The 22,647-nt window shown below is 34.7% G+C and overlaps 1 protein-coding gene across 1 annotated transcript in view; it reads right to left on the reverse strand.

Moving 5' to 3' along the window:
- LOC116138471 overlaps positions 1-16,774 on the reverse strand; it is a 21,671-nt gene extending 4,897 nt beyond the window's left edge. The window contains exons 1-11 of the mRNA XM_031424184.1: positions 15,502-16,774; positions 14,980-15,138; positions 14,696-14,895; positions 14,389-14,599; positions 14,038-14,275; positions 13,762-13,909; positions 13,371-13,674; positions 9,766-11,055; positions 9,296-9,442; positions 9,014-9,213; positions 8,706-8,916 (exon numbers count right to left, since the gene is read on the reverse strand). Of these exons, the coding sequence (XP_031280044.1) occupies positions 8,706-8,916; positions 9,014-9,213; positions 9,296-9,442; positions 9,766-11,055; positions 13,371-13,674; positions 13,762-13,909; positions 14,038-14,275; positions 14,389-14,599; positions 14,696-14,895; positions 14,980-15,138; positions 15,502-16,774 (4,381 nt within the window). The remainder of the gene's footprint in view (positions 1-8,705; positions 8,917-9,013; positions 9,214-9,295; positions 9,443-9,765; positions 11,056-13,370; positions 13,675-13,761; positions 13,910-14,037; positions 14,276-14,388; positions 14,600-14,695; positions 14,896-14,979; positions 15,139-15,501) is intronic.
- Between the last annotated feature and the right edge of the window lie 5,873 nt (positions 16,775-22,647).

Consider the following 22,647-nt stretch of genomic DNA (forward strand, 5'->3'; position numbering starts at 1 on the left):
TAAACTCTAAAGGCAGGGCATGCGGGCAGAGCACTCTGTTAAAAACCCGTTGCGATGTAAATTGACCATTCAGATTTCCTATATTATAACACTCTTATTACATTCATATACAGTCATTTTAGCCCTAATTTTCAAAGAAAAACAGAATTTATTTCATTGATCTAAGAATTGTTCTAATCTTTGTAAAGTCTTAAGTCAATATCTACCTGCATCCGGAAAACTAACACAGAGTAATCACATATTTTCTCTCGAATTTCTGAATTTTTTTTTTTCATTTTACTTAACTGGCCCCTTTTTTTGTTCTTGCTCTTCAGACTTCAGTGTGCTGACTAATTCCCAATGGGGCCTCGGGTAACTTCTCCTGACCACAAGCTATTTCCAATGAGATTCAAACCTCTAACATTGCAGTAAGTTTGCCCATGGGAGACCAATTATCAGCTGGACCACAGCTTGGTTTGTTTATTTCTTTTCTAATTAGTGGCTGCACATGGCGGAGCTGATTTTAGAAAACTGCCATGTGGAAATATTTGTTTTAGTGGGCGGTTTGTTGATTGACTTGGGATTATTTGAGAAGCTGACCTGGCCATTTACCTTCCACTGCCTCAACAGAGAAGGCTGAAGAAAAACAGAAATGACACATGTCATGTTAAAACATCTGATTATAATTTTAAAGTTTAATCATCTGCAGCTGTGTACACATTAAAACAATTTTTTAGGTGTAATATGTTATACTCTCTCTTTTTTTTATAATTGACGTTTTAACGCTTTGTATACTTTTAATAAATAATATTTTATTTCTCCTTGACTTACTTCTTCCTCTGATTCACAGGTGGAAAAATTTGTTTTCCCCGTTACATACACAATGTGTGAAATACTGAATAAATTTAATATGTATATAGGGCCATAGAAAAGTGAGAGAGGAGATGAGAGACAGTAGAGAAAAGAGAAAGGAGATATGCGTCAAGAAACATGGAAGAGAAAAGACAAGAGCAAATGTCGAGTAAGAGAGAGATGGTTTAGTTAAAAACGTCAATTATAAAGAAATGAGGGAGTAGTATATTTCTTTTATAGACGTCTGTATTTCTTAAAAATATTGATATCATAAAATGATGCAAAGAACTAAAAGTTAAAAAATTCAGACAAATTTTCTCATGTTGAAAACCGTAGAATTTTGTATTAAAATACCATCTAACAAGAGTAGATTTCCAAAGGTGAAAAGGTCCCAACCTTAAGAATTTTCATAATTTTATAATATTAAAAACGGTAGTGTAAAACATAAGATAAAGATAGTGTTTGACTGCAGAACACAATTGAAGATGTAAATAAAAGCAAAATGAAAGTCAGAAGAGTAATTGAAAAGCAGGCAAAGCTCTGCTAGAAAACTGCTACATTTTCTAAGCTCATGATTGCTTTCGAGGAGTAAATATTGTAGTATCAATGTCTGGTTGCTGTGAATAACAGTTAATCCTTTATGATATACATAAGCCATAAGCACAAGTAAACAATTCAGAAATTTCCAATCCAATGCACATTTCAACAAAATTTTAACTTATGAATGAATGCGAAGATAATATGTCTCCCAAATAGGGGTAAAAGTAAACATAACATATACCATCCTTATTGGAACAGGGAAGTCCATAGCACTAACGGCTCGCTCCAAATTTGTAACAGTTACATCTCACGAGACAGCCTCTGCCCCATGGTGTATACTTCAAATTTTTGGATCTTCTTATGTAAAATGCAGGTTGTTTTGGGGCGAAGGCATGGTGCAGTTTGGTTCATGAGCATCGAGACGACTTCAGACATCGTGGGTTTATCTTCCACACTTTCTTGAACACAAGCATCCTATTTAACATATCTTAGCACTATAAGCTCTAAGGATTTATCTTCTAGTTCCGAATAGGAAGAGCGGTTCCGGATATCCAACATTTTCGGGAGAATCGAACAGAATTGCACAGAGCAGTTCCCAAAAAAGGAACCGAAACCAGAACTACTAGTAATAGGTTCTTAAATTCAAGGAACCGAAACCTAAAGTGTAGGCTCTGGGTCCTTTCCCGGGTATCCTGTAAAAAATCAATTACCCCCTATTAGTTTAAAAATGACAAAAATACCTAAAACATTTACAAATAACCCCTAACAATTTGATTACTCTCATTTTTGTGTCCTATAACTCATAAATCCTCTAATCTCTAGCAACATTTGAATTCAATCAATTCATCACAATTCACATAAAATATCCCCAATCAAAACCAAAACAAAACATTAATTAAATTAATTAACAATCATACTATAAATCTATAATTTAATATTATAATTAATTAAATTTTTAATCATTTAATTAAGTATTGTACTAATGTTTATATAATGGAATATTAATTAATTAAGTAATCATACTATAAATCTATAATATAATATTATAATTAATTAAATTTTTAATCATTTAATTAATAATATACTAATGTAGTAAATTACTAATGTTTATAATGTAATATTATAATTTTATAATTTAAGTAATCATTTAACTATGTACTGTTATAATTAATTAAGTTATTAATTATAATGTAATTTTTTATTAATAAGTAATTATTTAATTTAATGTAATGTTTAAATTAATTAAATTTTCACATTTAATTAAGTATTACTAAGTTTATATAGAATATTATAATTAATTAAGTAATCAAATTTAAATTTATAATTAATATATAATTATAATTTCTAATCGTTCAATTAGATATTGTGCTAATGTAGTAAGTTCTAATTTTTATAAATAATGTCATAATTAGTAAGTAATCATTTCATTATATTGTAATAATTAATTATGTGATCATACGGTAATATAATGTTAATAATGAATTAAATCATACTATAATCTTTAATTAATATTATATCAATTAAATTTTTATAATTTAATTAGTATTGTACTAATATTCATATGGAATGTTATTAATTAACTAATCATTTAATTAAATGATCAATTTTTATAAAGTAATGTTATAATTAATTAAGTAATCATACTATAAATTTATAATGTAGTGTTATAATTAATTAAATTTCTAATCATTTAATTAAGTATCCTGCTAATGTAGTAAATTACTCATGTTTATAATTATGTCATAATTAATTAAGTAATGTTATAATTAATTATTATGATCATACTATAATGTAGTGTTATAATGAATTAAGTATCATATCTTAATCTTTAATGTAATATTATACTTGATTAAATTTTAATCATTTAATTAAGTATTGTACTAATGTTTATAATAGAATGTTATATTATTAACTAATCATTTATTAAATAACATTTTTTTTATAATGTTAATTAATTAAATTTCTAATTATTCAATTAAGTAATGTACTAATTACTAATGTATTTTATAAACTATAATTAATTAACTAATCATTTAACTATAATAGGCAGAACGACTTCACCTACCCAAGGTTTGGAGAAACAGATTGGTACCCAAAAGGTTTCAAAAAGGCAAACAGTACCTTTCTTAGTAAAGACTAGAATGCCCTTTGAGAATATTAGTCTATTTTTTAATTACTTTTACCCCTTAAGTTTTTTAATTCCATCAAATACCCCCAAAAAAAGTTTAAAAATTAACAAAAACACACACCCACCCACCATACTTGCCACATCCTCGCGCCACCGTCGGTGATAGCCAGAATCTATCACAACAGTCTACACCACCACCGAAAATGCCGGTAGTTCACCGATCTGGCCTTTTTCAGCAGATCCACCACGATCTGCCGGAAAGGCCATCAACTTGAGAAGGCTAGATCTGGCCGAAAGAATGATCAAAGTGGCCGTCGTTGTCTGTCAATGATGGCCAAGATTTGGCCATCGTTGACAGTCAACGACGGTTACATTTTGGCAGTCACTTTTCGACCAATCTGGCCTTCTTACGTCAGATCTGGCCTTTTCCGGCCAGATCCACTGTAGATCTGGCCGAAAAGCCAGATCGGTGAATTAATGGCCATTTACGATGGTGCCCCGCCAGAATCTGGCAAGTATGGGTGAGTAGGGGTGTTTTTGTTATTTTTAAACTTTTTTCTGGAGGTATTTAATGGAATTATAACTTAGGGGCTAAAAGTATTAAAAAATAGACTAATATTTCTCAAAGGCATTCTAGTCTTTTCCCTAATGGAAGGTACCTATTTGTCTTTTTGAAACCTTTTGGGTACCAATCTGTCGTTTCTCCAAACCTTGGGTAGGTGTAAGTCGTTTCCCGTTTATAATTGATTAAGTATCATTTAACTAATAATGTATTAGAGTAATGCTATATGCACTAACCAATGTGTACTAATCCAGTACTACACATTGGAAATTGAATTTTTTTTTTTTTTTTTGTTGAGGGAATTTCAAATTTTCAAGTTAATACTCTTGGATTAGTACACATTAGTTAGTGCACATATGTTATTCAATGTATTAATGTTTATCATTTTATTTTATACAATTAATTAATTACTATTTACTATAGATATACTTAGAACTTGTATTTGAAATAAATAACTAAATATATATTATATTCAATCATATCAATACTTTTTTTCAAAAATAATTCTTTTAATAACATTAAATTAATTTTATTGGTCATATTCCAATTATACACTTAATTAATCAAAACTTTAATATTAATATATTAAAATTTTTCTATATGGTATAGTTATATATAATAAGTATAATTGTATATTTATTTAATTAGGTTATTGTAAAAATTTAACTTTTTTCCATTTTAATTTTTTTATGTAAAATTACAAGAGACCCCCCCACTTCTTCACAGATATTTTTTCATGCGCCCGTTCCAAAACAGGGTACCTGCTGCATGTTCTTTTTTTAGGTTCCGGTTCTGGTTCCTCCACATTAGAATTGAAATCGGAACCGCACAGTATCAGTTCCAAAAAAATGGACCGGAACCTACCTGCATAGTATCTGTTCCGGTTCTGTATTCTACTCGCAGTTCAGTTCATTCCCCGCTACCCATGCTCACCCCTAGTTTTGATTCATAAAGTTCAGGTCCCTTCCACTATCCACATATCCAATGACTTACATCCACACACAAGAAATCGCATACAGTTAAAAAAAAAAATTTATTCAAATTACTAATTGGGTACAGCACATAAATGCGGAACCCAATGAGAATTTAGAAATCCAGATGCTTTGACCCCGCTCAGGTTTTGGTAGTCAAATAACCTAGAAATGAGAGAGTCAGTTTGATAAAAACCAGTATTTATCTTGCCATTAACAATCTCAAGTAACAATACTCCAAAGCTAAAGACATCATATTTATCGAGAAGACACTATCAAGAGCATATTCCATGACATTATATCCCTATCATTCAGTAATCAATATGAGTTAATTAGTTTATTCAATAACAGATAGGTGCATCATGCATGCATAAGTTAGGTAAGGATGCTTTATATGGAATGTAGGAGTGTTAAATTTAGATGCATCATTTACTTACTACTTAAGTTCCAACAATCCGCGGTGCTTGCTTGTAGTTCATTTTCTCCAAATATTCTTGCCATTCCGAAATCAGAATTTTAAGATCCATATTTTTATCCAACAAAATATTGACAGCCTTCAATCCCATGAATGATTCACATTATGAGTATTCATGAAGATGGAGAAGCCCTTGACAATCCCTTCAATGATCCGAACACGAGTCCTCCGGCCTACTAACCTGCTTTCATAGGATCTGATTTAGCGAAGTGAATTAGATATAAGCAAGAAACAAGTCAACCCTAATAAAGGGGAACATCAATAATGTGCAATCAAATATATATATTTGAAACCAAGAGGAAGAAATCCAAGCTCTATTCGGAGTGTACTCATAGAGGATATCTTTTCATCTAGTTCAATGCACCAGCCCCGCGAGTCTAACCAGATTCTTGATACAATGTCAACTAACACCCAGAATGCATAAACTTTTTTCTTGATGGTTCACACATGCAATTAGTTTATCTACTGAAGACTGTTTTTTTCTTGTTAGATGTTAATTTTGCACTTGAGTACTAGGAAAGAAAATGGCCAGACTAATTCGGAAAATATAGACCTCTTTATAACAGTTATTTACTGTGGATGCTGTCAAAGATGCCTATGACTACATCAACTAAATTTTTACCCTGTGGTTTGAGAAATCATCAACACCATCCTCTTGTTAATGAAGTTGTTAAGTTACATTTGAATAATCTAAGAAGTGGATTTGTCATCTGATGGCACTATTGACAAAATATTAACTTAGAAAAACAAAAGTTTCATAGAAAATCCCCCGATTTTCAAGTAACAAAAATATTGCCCATAACATTTATATACTGTTTTAGTAGTTTGTAGTTTTATTAATGCCGAATTACATTTCCCATCCTAGGTTTCCGATTGACTTTTTCCACCCCTTAGTTTAAAAACATAATAATTCCACCATACTTAGGCTTTGTTTTATCAAACTTCCACAGGTCAATTACTCTCCGTTTAAAGTTGGCCCACTTTAAAACTAAACCTATTTTAACCCTCATAAATCATTTTAAAATAATTTATTTCAAAATAACTTAAAAAAAAAAAAAAAAACCCTCTAAATTTGTATCAAATTAATTCAAATTGTGTTATTATCCAAATCCAAAAATTCCACCCAGCAGAATTCCAGCGAAACTCAATAAATATCAGCAGAATTTATTATCACAGAACAAACATGTTAATCCACCACAATAAAATTTATTAACCTTTTTCATCAAACTCCATACACCACCATCTCACAACCACATTCAACACCAAATTAAATGTCAAAACTAAAGCAATTTTATTAAAAAAGAAAAAATAAAGTCACAAACCTAAAGAAAATTCACGACTAAAAGGTAGGGATCGCCGGTGAAGGAATTCAAATCGCAGGCAAGTGAGTGGAAACGCTGTTGAAGCGCCACCAACCATGATAAGGGTCGTTGGTCTCTGCCAGGCCGAGATGTGGTGTCGTCGGCCACCGTAATGTCGAGATCTGTGTCGCCGGTCTGATTTAGCGTGCTGGACTTGATGAGTTGTGGCGCTACATTTTATTATATATCTTTTAATAAGTTTTAATAAAGAGATTAGGATTCGAATTAGTGCTAAATTAGAGTGATGCTATGGGTTCTAATGGTGGGTACTAATCTGTGTACTACCTAGGCATAGTACCTGTACTTGCGCATAGTACGTACTATATGCCTTAGTTAGTACACAGATTAGTACCCATCCATTAGTAACCCATATTATTCCTAATATGTATCACGTAAAATGACAAAAATATCCTTGGCCTTGAAAGTTAATCTTCAAATTTGAGTATGGAAACGAAAAACACTATGCTTACCTCCCACTTATACTAACTGCCATACAACCTTTGTTAAAATTTTACATGGTACCCGTATTTGCATATAGTACCATACTATGCGTTATATTTATAAAGGATAGTAAGATGGTTAGTAAAGATGTGAGTAATATAGTATGGTTCATGGAAAACATTGAAGATAGTTTCCGGGGTGGAAAATTTAATTCGCTAAACATAGAGTAGAAAATGTATTTTAACCATTCTGGAGACAAGTTTAATTAATAGCATAAAGTGGCCCGCCGCCCGGTAATGTATTTTATCTCAAATGCTTTTACGTATTTATACTTTAAATATATCTTTATGAATAATATTACACTTATAAATATTACAAAAATAATTTCCTCTTTTTTTTTTTTTTTTTTTTTTTTTTGTATGATCGAGAGTGGTCCAAACCAGCTTACGCGTACTTAAACTAATCATCGGACTTTGAAATTACAGGTCGAGTAAAAATTCTATAATTACTCTATTAGCATCCGAGAAGGGACTCGAACTTAAGACTGTCTTCTTTCCTTTGTCCCCTCCAAGACCTCCGTTTTTGCTCATTCTTGAAGTCTCCATCATAAATCATAATAGTTTAAGATTAGATCGAAATGGAGATGGCTGATACTAAGCTGTAACTGGCAAATTGCACAAATTTTTAATGGCAAATTTGGCGCGGTATCTGAAATAGCATCAAAAAATATTGCTCAAAACTCAAAAGCTGTATAAATAATCCCACACAATATTTGCCGAATTTCATGTAAGAGATACAGTGTGGAGAGTTTTTATCGTATGATAAGAAAAAGCAAAATTCATCTGTTCCCATCACTTATTGCTTTACATTCTTGTCCTTCTTTTGTTTATCATTCTAATGTTTACACTCACTTCATCTAGATATAAGACTCTTCACTGTGGAGTAAAGACAGTAGTCTCTTTAATTAAGCTTAGTAGCAAAAGATTACAAATACGGACAAGTATATTTAACTAAAAGATATTCTTAGATATTATATTTAATGAGTGTGCAATGTGAGATGGAGGAGCAAGTATATGAAAATCATATAACAGTATCATTCCACACTCGGTCCATTCCAAAGTCAGAAATTTTAGGATTCATGTCTTTATCCAACAAAATATTGCTAACCTTCAAATCCCTATGAATAATTCGCATTATAGAGTATTCGTGAAGATAAAGAAGTCCTTGAGCAATCCCTTCAATGATCCGAACACGTGTCTTCCAGTCTAGTAGCTTCCGTTTCACTGGATCTAATGTACAGCAAGTAAACAAGATATGAGTGAAGAAATACGTAAACCCCAATGAAGGAGAACATCAATAATCAAACAAATATTTGAAAACTGTGAGATTTACAAACCAAAGAGGAAGAAATCCAAGCTTTTATTTGGCATGTACTCATAGATCAGTATCTTTTCATCTTGTTCAATGCAGCAGCCCAGAACTTTAACAAGATTCTTGTGTTGGAGCTTGGCTATGAGCATTGCTTCATTTTTTAATTCCTCCCATCCTTGTCCAGATCTTCTTGAAAGCCTTTTCACAGCTATTTGATCCCCTTTCAGTAGTGTTCCCTGAAATATGACTTTTCTTATTTACCTTGGCAAAAGTTTTATTCTGAAATTCTGGCACCAATTTGCTTAAGCAGCTGCTAAGGACATAAACTCTTACCTTGTAAACAGTTCCGAAACCACCCTCACCAAGCTTATTTGTGGCTGAGAAATTATCTGTTGCAGCAGAAACACTGGCAAAGCTGAATAATGGCAATTTAACTTCTTTTCTACTATTTTTTCCAAGCTTCTTTACTTCAGTAAGCTCCAAATCATCAGATTTTTGGCCTGAATGCATATCAAATAGCAACAGATCCTCCCCTGGATGTATCAAGAAAAATTTAATTATGGCATTGAGGATATTATTAAATACTACTAAAATCATGCTGCGCCAGAGTTCTACCTTTCCTTCTATGCTTTCTCCTTACATAATGAATAATGAAGCCTAAAATGACCATTGTCATGGACAATATTGGTATGACAATCATCCATACTGGCTTTCTGTTTCCTTTATTCTTGTTATCTTCTATATCCGTTGAAGAGTTTGTCTCTACGAAGAAAAATAAAAGAAGAAGATTAAAAAGACATTCTACACAAATTCACAATAGAAAAGACATAGATTGAATGCTAAGTTGGAAATGAAAGGACTTTGAGTCCTAACAAGAATTAAAGGAACCAGGTATTCAACCCAGCCTTAACCATCTTATAGGAGACTCTTGAGTCTCCCTTGAAGACTCTGGCTTCAGTGTACTCAGCCATAACCCAAAAACCAAACATTATGACTCAACAACTATAGCCTAAGATATTCAGATGGCTATAATGATTAGAACTGAATATAGTAATCCAATTAATTAAATCACAAAATTAACATACTCAGTTCTGAAGCAGGCACTCGTAAGTAGAAGTCCTGTGACTCTCTGTTCTGAACAAGCTTTCTGATATCAATTAGGTCCCCAAACCACATCAAACAGCCACTGCCTCCTCCTGTTGCATTTGAATTGGTATAAGCTTTACAGGAACAATTACTCAAGCACTTGGTCTCACATTCCTTTAGACTCATACTCTCATTCAGTGAAACATCTATCAAGTCAGGCAATTTAATATTATCAACCTTTATAAACCCGTCTCCGCCTTCACAATCCAATGGCAGACTTCTCACGCATCCTTGAGAAGTCTGGTCGTATTGTGAATTGGGTTTGAACCCCTTCAAACACTCGCAAATAGGTGTCTTGTTAATGCTACAAACAGTATTAGCACCACAATGCTCGTAATGTCCACACACATCTTCTGGGGCTGAGTACGCGAGATCCCATCCATTACTTTTCTCGTTCCACATTTGCCACTGTTTCATTCCAGACTGATTTAGTTTTACTAGCATGACGAGCGGATTGTTGAAAGGCTCGTACCAGTAAGAGTACTCACTCTCATTATGCACCATAATTATCTCAAAGACCAAATTTGGATTTGTGGGAATGCCTCCAAAGTAAACTCCATTCCATGGTCCACTCCGGGCAATCTTGCTTGATCCCCTGTAGATCACCAATTCAGGTAACAAATAATTAATGTCAAATCTGAAAGTAAAGTCTCCGGTTGATGGATCATCAGCACTTTTCCATGAAGTTAGATAACGTTCTAGACCAGTCTTTAAATTCCACCCCAACTTCATGCCAGGTAACTGTATATCTGATGGGTAGTCAAAGCTCTGCCATTGATAGTTTTGAGAACCATTCCCGGTAAAGTTATCCATAATAACAAAGTTTCCAGTATCTAAGAGCCGTGCCACTGGATGTTCTACATTTACAGAAATGTTTGAAGACAAGACGATTCTCTTATTTTTGCTGAGAAGAACAAGGTTTCCGCTTTCACTAATGGATAAAACTCCATTGCTTTCGAGAATAGGGTTGTTCCTGTTTGCAACCCAGACAACTGTTTCAGGACTCTTTTTGTACCATATTCCCAGGTACCTGTTTTTCGAATTTCCAGGAGAGAAGAAGCCAAGCTCAAACCTTTGAGCTGAGGAAATCAATGTCTCACCATCCTGGATGGATACTTCTGGAGTGATGTTATCAGCTGCTAATAACAAGTTAATGCTCGCGAAAAAGATGAAAGAGCTAAAGCAGTAGGAGAAAGGAAAGCTCTTCATTGATACACTGCTGAACCAACACAATTACACACAAAAAAATTATCTACTAAAGTCTTGTTATTGTTGTTAGATCTTGAACGACAAAGGGGAAGGAACCAAAGGGGCAGACAGCAGACTAATTTGGAAAAGTCTATCAATAAACATTCTTTGACTCGCAGAAATTTTTATATAGCCTCTAAAGTATTTCCCTACTACACCCATAGTGTGAGAATTTATCAACAATACCCTTGTTGTAAACAAATAGGATTAACCCCATCAGAAAGACATCCTTTTTACACCACATATCTCAATAGTCTTAAATGTATGTTTATTTACCAAACTATTGTTGTCGGTTTATTAATAACAAAGGAATATTAAGGACTAATTTTCAAATTGTAGGTATTAAAATAATAGTAAACTATGGTTCAGGGGTATCCTTGATATTATCCCTTATGAATCTTTCCGCCAAAGGCAACGCGAGGCAGGTTCCTCTTCGTCAAAATAATCAGAAAGTCTTCCCCACGTACGTCAGTTCAATTATTATAAGCCAAGTGGCTTTATAATATATTTTTTAATATTCCACTTCATAATCTTACCCTAACATTTTGTTTACAGACCTTCTTCTACACTCTTAACTCAACTCTTTCGTTCTCTCATGCCATTGACAACCTCTCAACTCTTCCTGTCGCTGATGCTGAAGAAATAAATGATTTGACATGAATGCTAAGGTGAAAATAAAAGAAATAAGAAAGAATTGCAGAGAAACCAAAGAAAGAAAAAGGTTAAATATATGTTAGGTGTCATATAATGATCGGACTGACTTTTGAGAGAGGGAGAGAAAAGTATGTTACATATATAGTTAGATTCCGAAAAATCGGCTAAATGACACATAATAATTAGACTAATGCAACAAGTCAGCATTCTGACCCGGCACATAAGGTCGACAAAAACTTTCTCCAGCGTCATTACCGACACAAGACTGAGAATATATTAAATTAAGCCGGCTAATGACTTTTTTCTACTTTCTACTCTCAACGAAACTTTTCTACCCGTTTATTTTTAAAATACCATTCTATTACTCAAAAAAACAAACTCGATTCAAATTATTGAAATTTTTAAAGATAAGGGATTAATAAGTCTTTTAGTGATTAAAGGTTAGATTTTTATGATTGTGATCAATATTTTAATCTTGACCTAGCTCGATCAGTTTAATTGGTTCAACCAGGACCCAAAAGCTTCAATAGGTCAGATTTATATTTTTTCTATTCACCCAAAACCCTAGGATTTAGGGAGATAATCGACGAACAATTGACAGTCATGATGTTAGGGTTTTTGAAGAGAAAGTGCCAGTGAATGCAATGGTGGTGACGGAGTTGATTTCCGATGAGTAAATCGACCGAAAATCGAACAAAACTGACAGTAGCAACAACTGACTTTTGTTGGTGATTGGTGAGGCTAATGGGCGTGGGGTGAGGTGGGTTCTGGTCGGGAGGAAAAGGGGAGTAATTTCCAGGTGATGAGGAGGGTTGTCGACGCCGGCGTCGATGAGATCTGACCTGGAATGCCGACACCGGCGTCGGTGAGATCTGACCCAAATCGAACCTATTTCGACCATATATTATGTATATTTTAAGGGGAATGGGCTCAAGGGACGATTGGGGTTGCATCTTGAGTGTCGCCACCACCAACCAAGCGTTGGCGGATTTGTATTTGGGGTGTGTTTGCCAAATTTCAAACCTATAGAGACTTAACAGGGATGTATTTGTTGAATTTTAGAAGTTTTGTCAACCGATTTGACAGTTGGTCAAACCTGTTAAACCGGTCAACCTAGGACCCGGCAACTTTGCTGGGTTTCACTCCGGGTTGGGTTTTAAAACATTGGTTGGGATATATCAGAATTTAACTTGGGAGGGGCGACTGCATAAACTCTAATCGCTCAATTGCCAACGACTGGCGGAGTCGACGGGAGTAAGGTTTGAGAAGTTTTGGTGAGTGATGATTGGAGAAGAGAATGGTAGTGGTACAGGGTTACAACGATGCTAAAATCAGAAACGAAGTATAAATTTGAGTAATAAAATGGTATTTAATTTAAAAGTACATGGGTGGGAAAAAGTGATTTACTCTAAATTAAACCTCCTTATTCTGCCCTTTAAAGTAATAAAAATATTGAAACCTCCAATGTGACAAGGAGATACATTGCACTTATCTGAGAATTTATAGGTCATGTAACTGTCTTGGTGAAAACACCGACAAGTTCATAATTCCTTTGCTATATTGATCTAAAACAACAGAGATAAGTCCACAAAAATGATACATATACAATCATAATTGGAGTATGGAAGTCCATAGCATTAACGAGCTTCCATAACTGTAACAGTTAGATTATTCACAGAGTATTTCTCTGACTCAATGCTATATGACTCTAAACTTTTGGAACTTCTTACATTTGAAAATGCAGGTTCTTTTGGAGAATGCAATACTGCACTTTGGTTCGTAAGCATTGAGACGACTTGAGACATGGTAGGCCTATCTTCTGCTCTTTCTTGAACACAAAGCAGCCCTATGTTTACATATCTTGCCACTATAAGCTCTGAGGATTCATCTTCTAATTCTGGATCCATCAGGTTCAGTCCCCTGCCACTAGTCCAAATATCCCATGCCTTGCATCCACACATAAGTTAAAACAAATTAATTGAAGTTCTAATTGACCATTGCTTAACAAATGTGATTCAGGTTTTGTTACTCACATAACTTAGAAGATTGAGAGAATCAGTCTGATAAAAGCCAGTATTCTTCTTGCTACTAATAATTTCAAGCAACAACACTCCAAAGCTGAAGACATCAGATTTTATGGAGAAGACACCTTCAAGGGCATACTCTGGGGACATATATCCACTGCAAGTCCATAATCAATATGATATAATTAGTTCATTCATGATAATAGTAAATGCATAACTCCAGTAAGGAGCAACTATGTTGCATGCATGATTTTTAAACTTAGATGCATCATTTAGTTTACATACTATGTTCCAACAATCCGTCTTGTTTTTGCTTGTAACTCATCCTCTCCAAATATTCTTGCCATGCCAAAATCAGAGATTTTAGGATTCATGTCTTTGTCCAACAAAATATTGCTAGCCTTCAAATCCCTATGAATGATTCGCATGATAGAGTATTCATGAAGATAGAGAAGCCCTTGAGCAATCCCTTCAATGATCTGAACACGTGTCCTCCAGTCTAATAACCTGCTTTTTGTAGGATCTTATTTAGCTTAAGTGAATCAGATACGAGTGAAGAAACGAGTCAACCTTAATGAAGGGGAACATCAATAATGTGCAATCAAATATATATTTTTGAAACTGAGAATTACAAACCAAAGAGGAAGAAATCCAAGCTCTTATTCGGCATGTACTCATAGATGAGTATCTTTTCATCTAGTTCAATCCAGCAGCCCCACAGTCTAACAAGATTCTTGTGCTGGAGCTTGGCTATCAGAACTGCTTCATTTTTTAATTCCTCCCATCCTTGTCCCGATGCTTTTGAAAGCCTTTTCACAGCTACTTTATCCCCTTTCAGTAGGGTTCCCTGACATATTACTTCTTTTATTAACCTTTGCAAGGTTTTATTCTTGAGTTCCAGTAACAATTAGCCTAAGATGCTGCTAATGACATAAAATCTTACCTTATAAACAGGTCCAAAACCTCCCTCACCAAGTTTATTGGTGACTGAGAAATTATCAGTTGCAGCAGAAACACTAACAAAGCTGAATAATGGCAATTCAACTTCTTTTCTCCTATTGTTTCCAAGCTTTTTTACTTCAGTGAGCTCCAAATCATCAGATTTTTTGCCCAAACCTGTATCAAATAGCAACAGATCCTCCTCTGGATATGTGAAAAAAAAATTATAATTATGACATTGAGGGTGTTATTATATGCTGCTCAAATCATGCTGAGCCAAAGTTTTACCTTTCCTTCTACGATTTCTCGACCAGTAATGAATAATGATGACAAGAATAGCGATTGTTAGAGACGCTATTGGTATGACAATTTTGCATAGTTGCTTACTGTTTCCTTTATTCTTGTTAACTTCTTGATCTGCTGAAGTCCTGCTGCTTGTCTTTGTCTCTACGAAGAAATATAACTAAGATTATTATTATGACAATCTGCGCAAATTTACCATAAAATAGACACATTGATTGCTAAGTTGGGAACGAAAGGTCTTGAGTCCTTAAAATAATCCTCCTTGAAGACATCGATCTTCTATGTACATATCCTGTATATAAACTTATTACCATTGTTAAGTGAAACCATATATTCAAACCCCAACTTAAATATCAAATGCGAAACTCTTGAGACTCAATTAAGAATCGAATTTGGGACTCAACAACTATAGCCTAAAATATTCAGAACAGAACCTTAGCGTTAGTCCTTTCTATAGACTAGAAGATAAAATAGTAACCCTGTTTAATAAGTGCAGAATATATATACCTAGCTCAGAAGCAAGCACTCTTAAATAGATATCTTGTGTCCCTCTGTTTTCAGCCACCGTTCTGATATCAATCAGATCCCCAAACCACATCAAGCAGCCACTGCCTCCTCCAGTTGCATTGGAATTAGTATAAGCTGTACAAGAACAGTTACTAAAGCATTTGGCCTGACATTCCTTAAGACTCATACTCTCATTCAGTGAAACATCTATCAAGTCAGGCAATTTAATCCCTTCAACCTTTGTAAACCTGTCTCCGCCTTCACAATCCAATGAGGAACTTCTCACGCATCCTTTAGAAGAAGTCTGGTTGTATTGTGAATTGGGTTTGAACCCCTTCAAACACTCGCAGATAGGTGTCTTTTTAACGCAACAAACAGTATTAGCACCACAATGCCCATAATGTCCACACTCATCTTCTGGGGCTGAGTACACGAGATCCCATTTATGGCTCCTCTCGTTCCATATTTGCCACTGCTTCATTCCAGATTGATTTAGTTTTGCAAGCATGACGACCGGATTGTTGAAAGACTCATACCAGTAAGAATACTCATCCTGATTATGCACCATAACTAGCTGAAAGATCAAACTTGGACTTGAAGGAACGCCTCCAAAGAAAACTCCATTCCATGGTCCACTACGGGCCATCTTCATTGATCCCCTGTAGATTACTAATTCAGGTAAAAAATAATTGATATCAAATCTGAAAGTAAAGTCTCCGGAGGATGGATCATCGGCACTTTTCCAAGAAGTTAGATAGCGTTCTAGACCAGTCTTTAAGTTCCATCCCAACTTCATGCCAGGTAATTGTATATCCGATGGGTAGTCAAAGCTCTGCCATAGATAGTTTTCAGAAGAGTTTCTGGAAAAATTGTCCATAAGAACAAAGTTTCCAGTATCTAAGAGCTGTGCCACTGGATTTTCTACATTCACAGAAATGTTTGAAGACCAGACAATGCTCTTTGTGTTGCTGAGCAGAACAAGATTTCCATTTTCACTAATGGATAAAACTCCATTGCTATCGAGGATAGGATTGTTTCTATTGGCAACCCAGACAACTGTTTCAGGACTCTTCTTGTACCATATTCCCAGGTACCTGTTTTTCGATTTTCCAGGAGAGAAGAAGCCAAGTTCAAACCTTTGGGCTGAAGAAATCAATGTCTCACCATCCTGGATGGATACATCAGGAGTGATGTTATCAGCTGCTAATAACAAGTTAATGCTTGCAAAAAAGATGAAAGAGATAAAGCAGTAGGAGAAAGGAAGACTCTTCATTGATACAATGCTGAACCAACACAAAACTCTGGCAAAATATTTGCATAATTTTGTTTCTTAATTCTTCACAGGTGCAATTTTTTATCTACTGAAGTCTTGTCATTGTTGTTAGATCTTGAATCTTACACTTGACAAGAGGAAGGAACAAAATTGGAAGACAGCTGACTAATTTAGAAAACTTTCTGCAACAATAAAAAATCATTGACTAAGGATAATCCATCCTCTAGGTGCCTCTAAACTATTATCTAATATCATCTCTTACCTTTGGTTTGAGAATTTATCAACAATATCCTTCACGTTAACAAATAGCATTAACTTCCCTCACGTGTTAAAATGACCACTTACGTGAAGAAATTCTTTTACTCTACACTCTACAGAACTTAATAGTCTTCATTTCAACGGTTTGTTCAAAACAAAAGGAGTATTATGGATGAATTCTCAAACCATAGGTATAAAAATTATTTTACAATAATTCAGGATCCTTGATATTATCCCTTGTGATGAAGGGCAGGGCAGGTAAGATTCCTGACAAAACCTTATTAATTAAATAAGTTTAACATAATTAAACCTCGTTCTGTCTTATAAATAAGAATTAATATTGACCACATACTATTTAAAGACTAACGATATTAGTTTATGCTGACTAAATAGTTTATGTTTTTTTTTTTTTTTTTTTTTTTTTGGGTAACTGGAGTGTTTGAACCAGTTTATGCGCATCTTAATTAATCTATAGGTCCATTGCATTATTTTAAAACCCGGATAAGAGGACAACCCGTTTTACTGCCCGAGTTACTGATCAACCGATGACATCAACAATAATTTAATTTTAAAAAAAATTACTATTAATCCCTTAAATTTTAGTATATTACAGAAAAAACCCTAAAATTTTAAATTAGTCCCTAAAATTTTTATTTATTTCAAAAATACCCCAAATAAATTTGAAATATTACAATACCCCCTTAAACCCTGAACCAGACCGAAAATACTACCGAGTCTCGATCGAACCGATCCGACCGATCAATCCGATCTGGTTTTTAATACAGGGATCCGTTGAAGACCGTACAAGTTTAAAAGACCAAATAAGTCATAATATTGTTGTAAGTGATATCCAAGTTTGAACTTAGTAATTTAAGGAACAAAGTAACCCTCCTTAACCCAACCTCAACTTTCAAGGGTTTGTGCACATAAAATAATGTATTATATGATTATATCNGAGGACAGACGTTCCCAGAATTTCATGTAATGGATACATGAAATTAATTTAAAAAAAAAGAAAAAAAACTAATAAGCAATAATTAATTTTTAATCTTCTGCTGACAGTGCATAAGGGCAGAGCACTCTGTTTCTAATTGACACTGAAACTGTAGTTTCTATGTACATATGTATATGTATCTTGCATTCTCAAAACAAAACTGACGCAATTCTAATTCAGTAATCTCTACCCTAAATCCGGGATATATATATATACAATAATGCTACGGACACTGGCATTTTTACACCAAAATCTTGTACCGACCTATATGTCCCATGATTCATACTAACAAATCAGACAAGTTTCACGTTATTACATTTTTTTCTAGTGAACGGCCGTTCATCAAATATGGATGGCAGTTCACTTATATGGACTCTCGTCCATATTATATGGATGGGGGTCCATTTACTACGGATGGATATCCCTATTTAAAAGACATCCGTCCATCAGTAAAATGGAATAAAATTTATTTATAAAAATTAGGGACGGCCGTTTATAGGTTATGAACGGCCTATAAACGGCCTAAATATTGGACGAACGTTCATATTTTAATGGACGTCCATCCATTAACAATTCTTTTACAAAAAAATTAAAAAACATTAATTTTGGACGGACGCCCTCAAATAAGGGACGCCCGTGCATAATGTAAATATAAAATTTTAAAAAAAAAACTTTGGACGCCCGTCCATAACTTGTGGATGGGAGTCACTTTGTTTTCTTTTATTATTAACTGAAACAATTAATTTTGTGAAGAATTTTCAAGGCAATTGTGATTAATTAAAACCGAGCAACACTGCACAACCAGCTTCCGGCCCACCTGAAAAGTTGTTCAATTGCACTTTAACCAGATGAAAATGAGATTGTTCGAGTTTCGATCGTAGTTACTGTCCCAGGCAAGCATTATAACAAGCTTGTACCTTCAAGATATTATGGAAACACAACTGCAATCTCAGTTTTATGTTGAAAGGCTAAAGATTTGTGCAAGAATCCATTAGGATATGCAGTATAGTTAGTGAAAGCCAAAATGAATGAAGAGTATTTAAGATCTATAGCTGATCTTATGGTGATCAAGGAAAGGCCTAAAGGTGTGGCAGAAGGGAACTTTATTTTTTTTCGATATAAGCCGTCCAGGATTTGAAGAGGTACATTTAGGGTAGAGGAAAGCTTTGTATGCTGGATCAATTGAAGCTGCATCATTAATCGGCTACTATGTGAAGTACCGAAAGAGACATGGCGAGAATGGAAACTGATAGATCAGTATATGAAGAAGGTTGAGAGCATCTACAAACTTATGGCACATGAGGGACAACCGTCTATTCCTTGTGGACTGCTGTCCAATTTTATTTTATTTTTTAAACAAATTGTTAATGGACGGGCGTCCATTACCATATGAACGCCCGTCCATTAATTTTGTTTAATAAAATTTTATTATTAAAATATTGGATAGGCGTCCATTATATGTGGACGCCTGTCCATTTTTTGGGATGACCGTCCCCAAGTTATGGATGGCCATCCCTTAATTTTGTTTATATTTTTTATTCCATTTACTAATGAACGAGCATCCTTTAAATGGGGACGCCCGTCCATAGTACATGGACTCCGGTCTATATAATATGGACGGGTGTCCATATAAGTGAACGACTGTCCATAGTTGATGAACGACCGTTCACTAGAAAAAAAAAATTTGAACGTGAAACGTGTTTGGTTTGCTGGTGTGAATCACGAGACACGTAGGCCGGTACAAGATTTCAGTGTAAAAATACTGGTGTCCGTAACATTATATATATAGAACTATGAAATGGACGTAACCTTATTATTGCAGTTCATTCTAAAATTTAGTTCAAGTGTAGTAGTCCATATTTCATATAAATTTACAAGCAAATTTTGACCATACAGTTCTTCTCATAATATTGATATCACTGATGTTTTAGACTTCCCTTTCGAGTCAATATTAGCACCTCCATAATTCTGATCTGAAATTAGAACAAAGTGAAGCTGTTGCATGTTTTAGCCATTATGTCGTTATTATGGTTCAGTTTTTAAGGTATCTTGGCCTGTTTCCATCTGCTCTACTTTCTTTTCTTGTACGATAATTGGAAATATGAATGTAAATGTTCATAAGTGTTGTAAACTAGGTCTAATTGAACAATCCTAAGCACTAATTGCTCAAACACAAACTGAAAGTAAAGAATCAAGAACAACACACCAATATACCATGGTTCACTTGTTCAAGATCGAACAAGCTACATCCATGTTGAGCTCCAGAATATGGAGACTCGCTACACTATGATTAAAGCCTCAAGATTACATATTACAACCAAATCTCACTCTCAAGATTCACCTCAATCGCTCACTCACATTTGCCTCTTTTTACACGCAAACCTAAAATCCCTAGAGAACTCTCTACCCTTGAAGGAACAGACAACCCTCAACAAGACTCTAGGCAGTTTTACACAAGGAGAACAACTTGAATGAAAAACCTCTAACACACCAGGTTACAATCGCAACTCATAGAGAGAAAGATCGAGAGAGAGCTCACAAATGCAAAAGGTCTTCTTTTATATCGTTGACCTGTTAGGTGGGTTTTGAGCCATTAGATCATGCATCCATCAAAGGGCCAAGATTTATTGAAGCTCCTCAAAACGACAGCGCATCACTTGACTTCAAAAATGGCGTCGCAGACTTCACCATTTAACAATCTCTACCTTGAAGTCCGTGGTTACTTCTCTGGCAGGATCCTCTTTAGTGTAGCAAGTATTTTCCATATTCCTTCTTAGCTTTAATTGGTTATTCCACATGCAATAAGTTCAAGCAATGCTTGAACTTTGCAAGTGTCACAACCTTGGTTCCCATGTCCGCTGGGTTATTTTCAGTGGGGATCTTCATAAGGTTCAACTCCCTTCTTGAGATCATATCCCTTACAAAATGGTACCTTACATCTACATGTTTAGTCCTCTCATGATATACAGGATTCTTTCCCAAGTGAATGGAACTCTGACTGTCTGAATAGACAGTTACTAGTCCATTCAGTAGCTTGACCTCTCTTAAGAATCCTTGAAGCCATATGGCTTCTTTGAATGCATCGGTTACAGCCACATATTCTGCTTCAGTTGTGGACAATGCCACCAATGGGTGTAATTGAAACTTCCAGCTGACATAATTACTTCCCAAGGTGAAATAGTAGGCTGTTGTGGACTTCCTTGAATTCCTATCACGTGCAAAATCAGAGTCTACATACCTAACCAGATCAAGTGAGGAGTTTCTTTTACAAAAGTTCAAACTAACATGCACAATGCTTCTAATATATCTAAGTAGCCATTTTAAAGCATTCCAGTGTTCACATACAGGGTTTGACATGAATCTACTTAGTAGGGATATTGAATAGGATAAATCAGGCCTTGAACTAATCATAGCATACATGACAGAACCTATGGCATTAGCGTACAGTATAAATTCCTTCTTTAACATTTCAGCTTCTGTTTTTGGGCTTTGTACATTACTAAGAATGAAATGGCTAGCTAGGGGCATGGTGGCACACTTAGAGTCATTCATTCCAAACTTTTAGCACTAGTTTTTATAGGTAAGGCAACTGATGGAGTTTTAAGCTATAATTTTTTCTATTTCTATCTATTAGCGTTCCTAATATCTTCTTTGCACAACCTAAATCCTTCATGTCAAATTCAACATTCAATTTTCCCTTCAATTCATCAATATGGGCATTGGATTTACTAATTAATAACATGTCATCTATATACAAGAGCAAATATATATGATTGTTATCAACATATGCAAAGTAGAAACATTTATCATAATCACTCCTAGTGAAGTCTATACCCACTATGAAAGAGTCAAATCTCTTATATCATTGCCTAGGGGATTGTTTCAGTCCATACAACGATTTATGCAACAAACATACATGGTTAGGCACGTGTTTATCCCTAAAACCCGTAGGTTGACTCATATAAATCTGCTCTTCTAATTCCCCATGCAAAATTTCAGTTTTTACATCTAACTGCTCTAACTCTAGATCATAATGTGTTTCTATAGATAACATCAGCCTTATAGTTTTAAATTTAACTATAGGTGAGAAAATTTCAGTAAAATCGATACCTGCCCTTTGTGTTAGCCTTTGGCCACTAACCTGGCCTTGTATCTTGGCGGGTCGAACTTGTTGATGCCCTCCTCTAGCTTATACAACCATTTATATTCCACCAGCTTCTTGTCTTTGGGTTTTGGGACCAAAGTCCAAGTCTTGTTCTGCATTAGGGAATCCATCTCCTCATTCATGGCAGTAAGCCATATCTTGCTATCTTTTGAGTTGATGGTATCCTTATAAGAGTCAGGTTCAGTCCTCTAAATCTCTACACCAGCAAGCAGTGATGTGTAGATGAGATCAACATAGTTGAACCTTGTAGGGGGTCTTATTTCCCTCCTTGCTTTATCTCTAGCTAATTAGTATAGTGTCAAGTCCTCTTGTTGGGCATCCTCAATATTATCCACATGTTCACCTTCCCCATCATGGTCAATATCAATAGGTGGGTGCTCAGGTTTAGGTTCTGGTCCATCAATAGTGGCTTCTTGTTCTTGTTGGTTGGTTGACTCCACCTCAAACTGAGTACTC

This window comes from Pistacia vera, unplaced genomic scaffold (assembly GCF_008641045.1).
Source record: "Pistacia vera cultivar Batoury unplaced genomic scaffold, PisVer_v2 Contig341, whole genome shotgun sequence".
In the NCBI taxonomy this organism is placed as follows: Eukaryota; Viridiplantae; Streptophyta; class Magnoliopsida; order Sapindales; family Anacardiaceae; genus Pistacia; species Pistacia vera.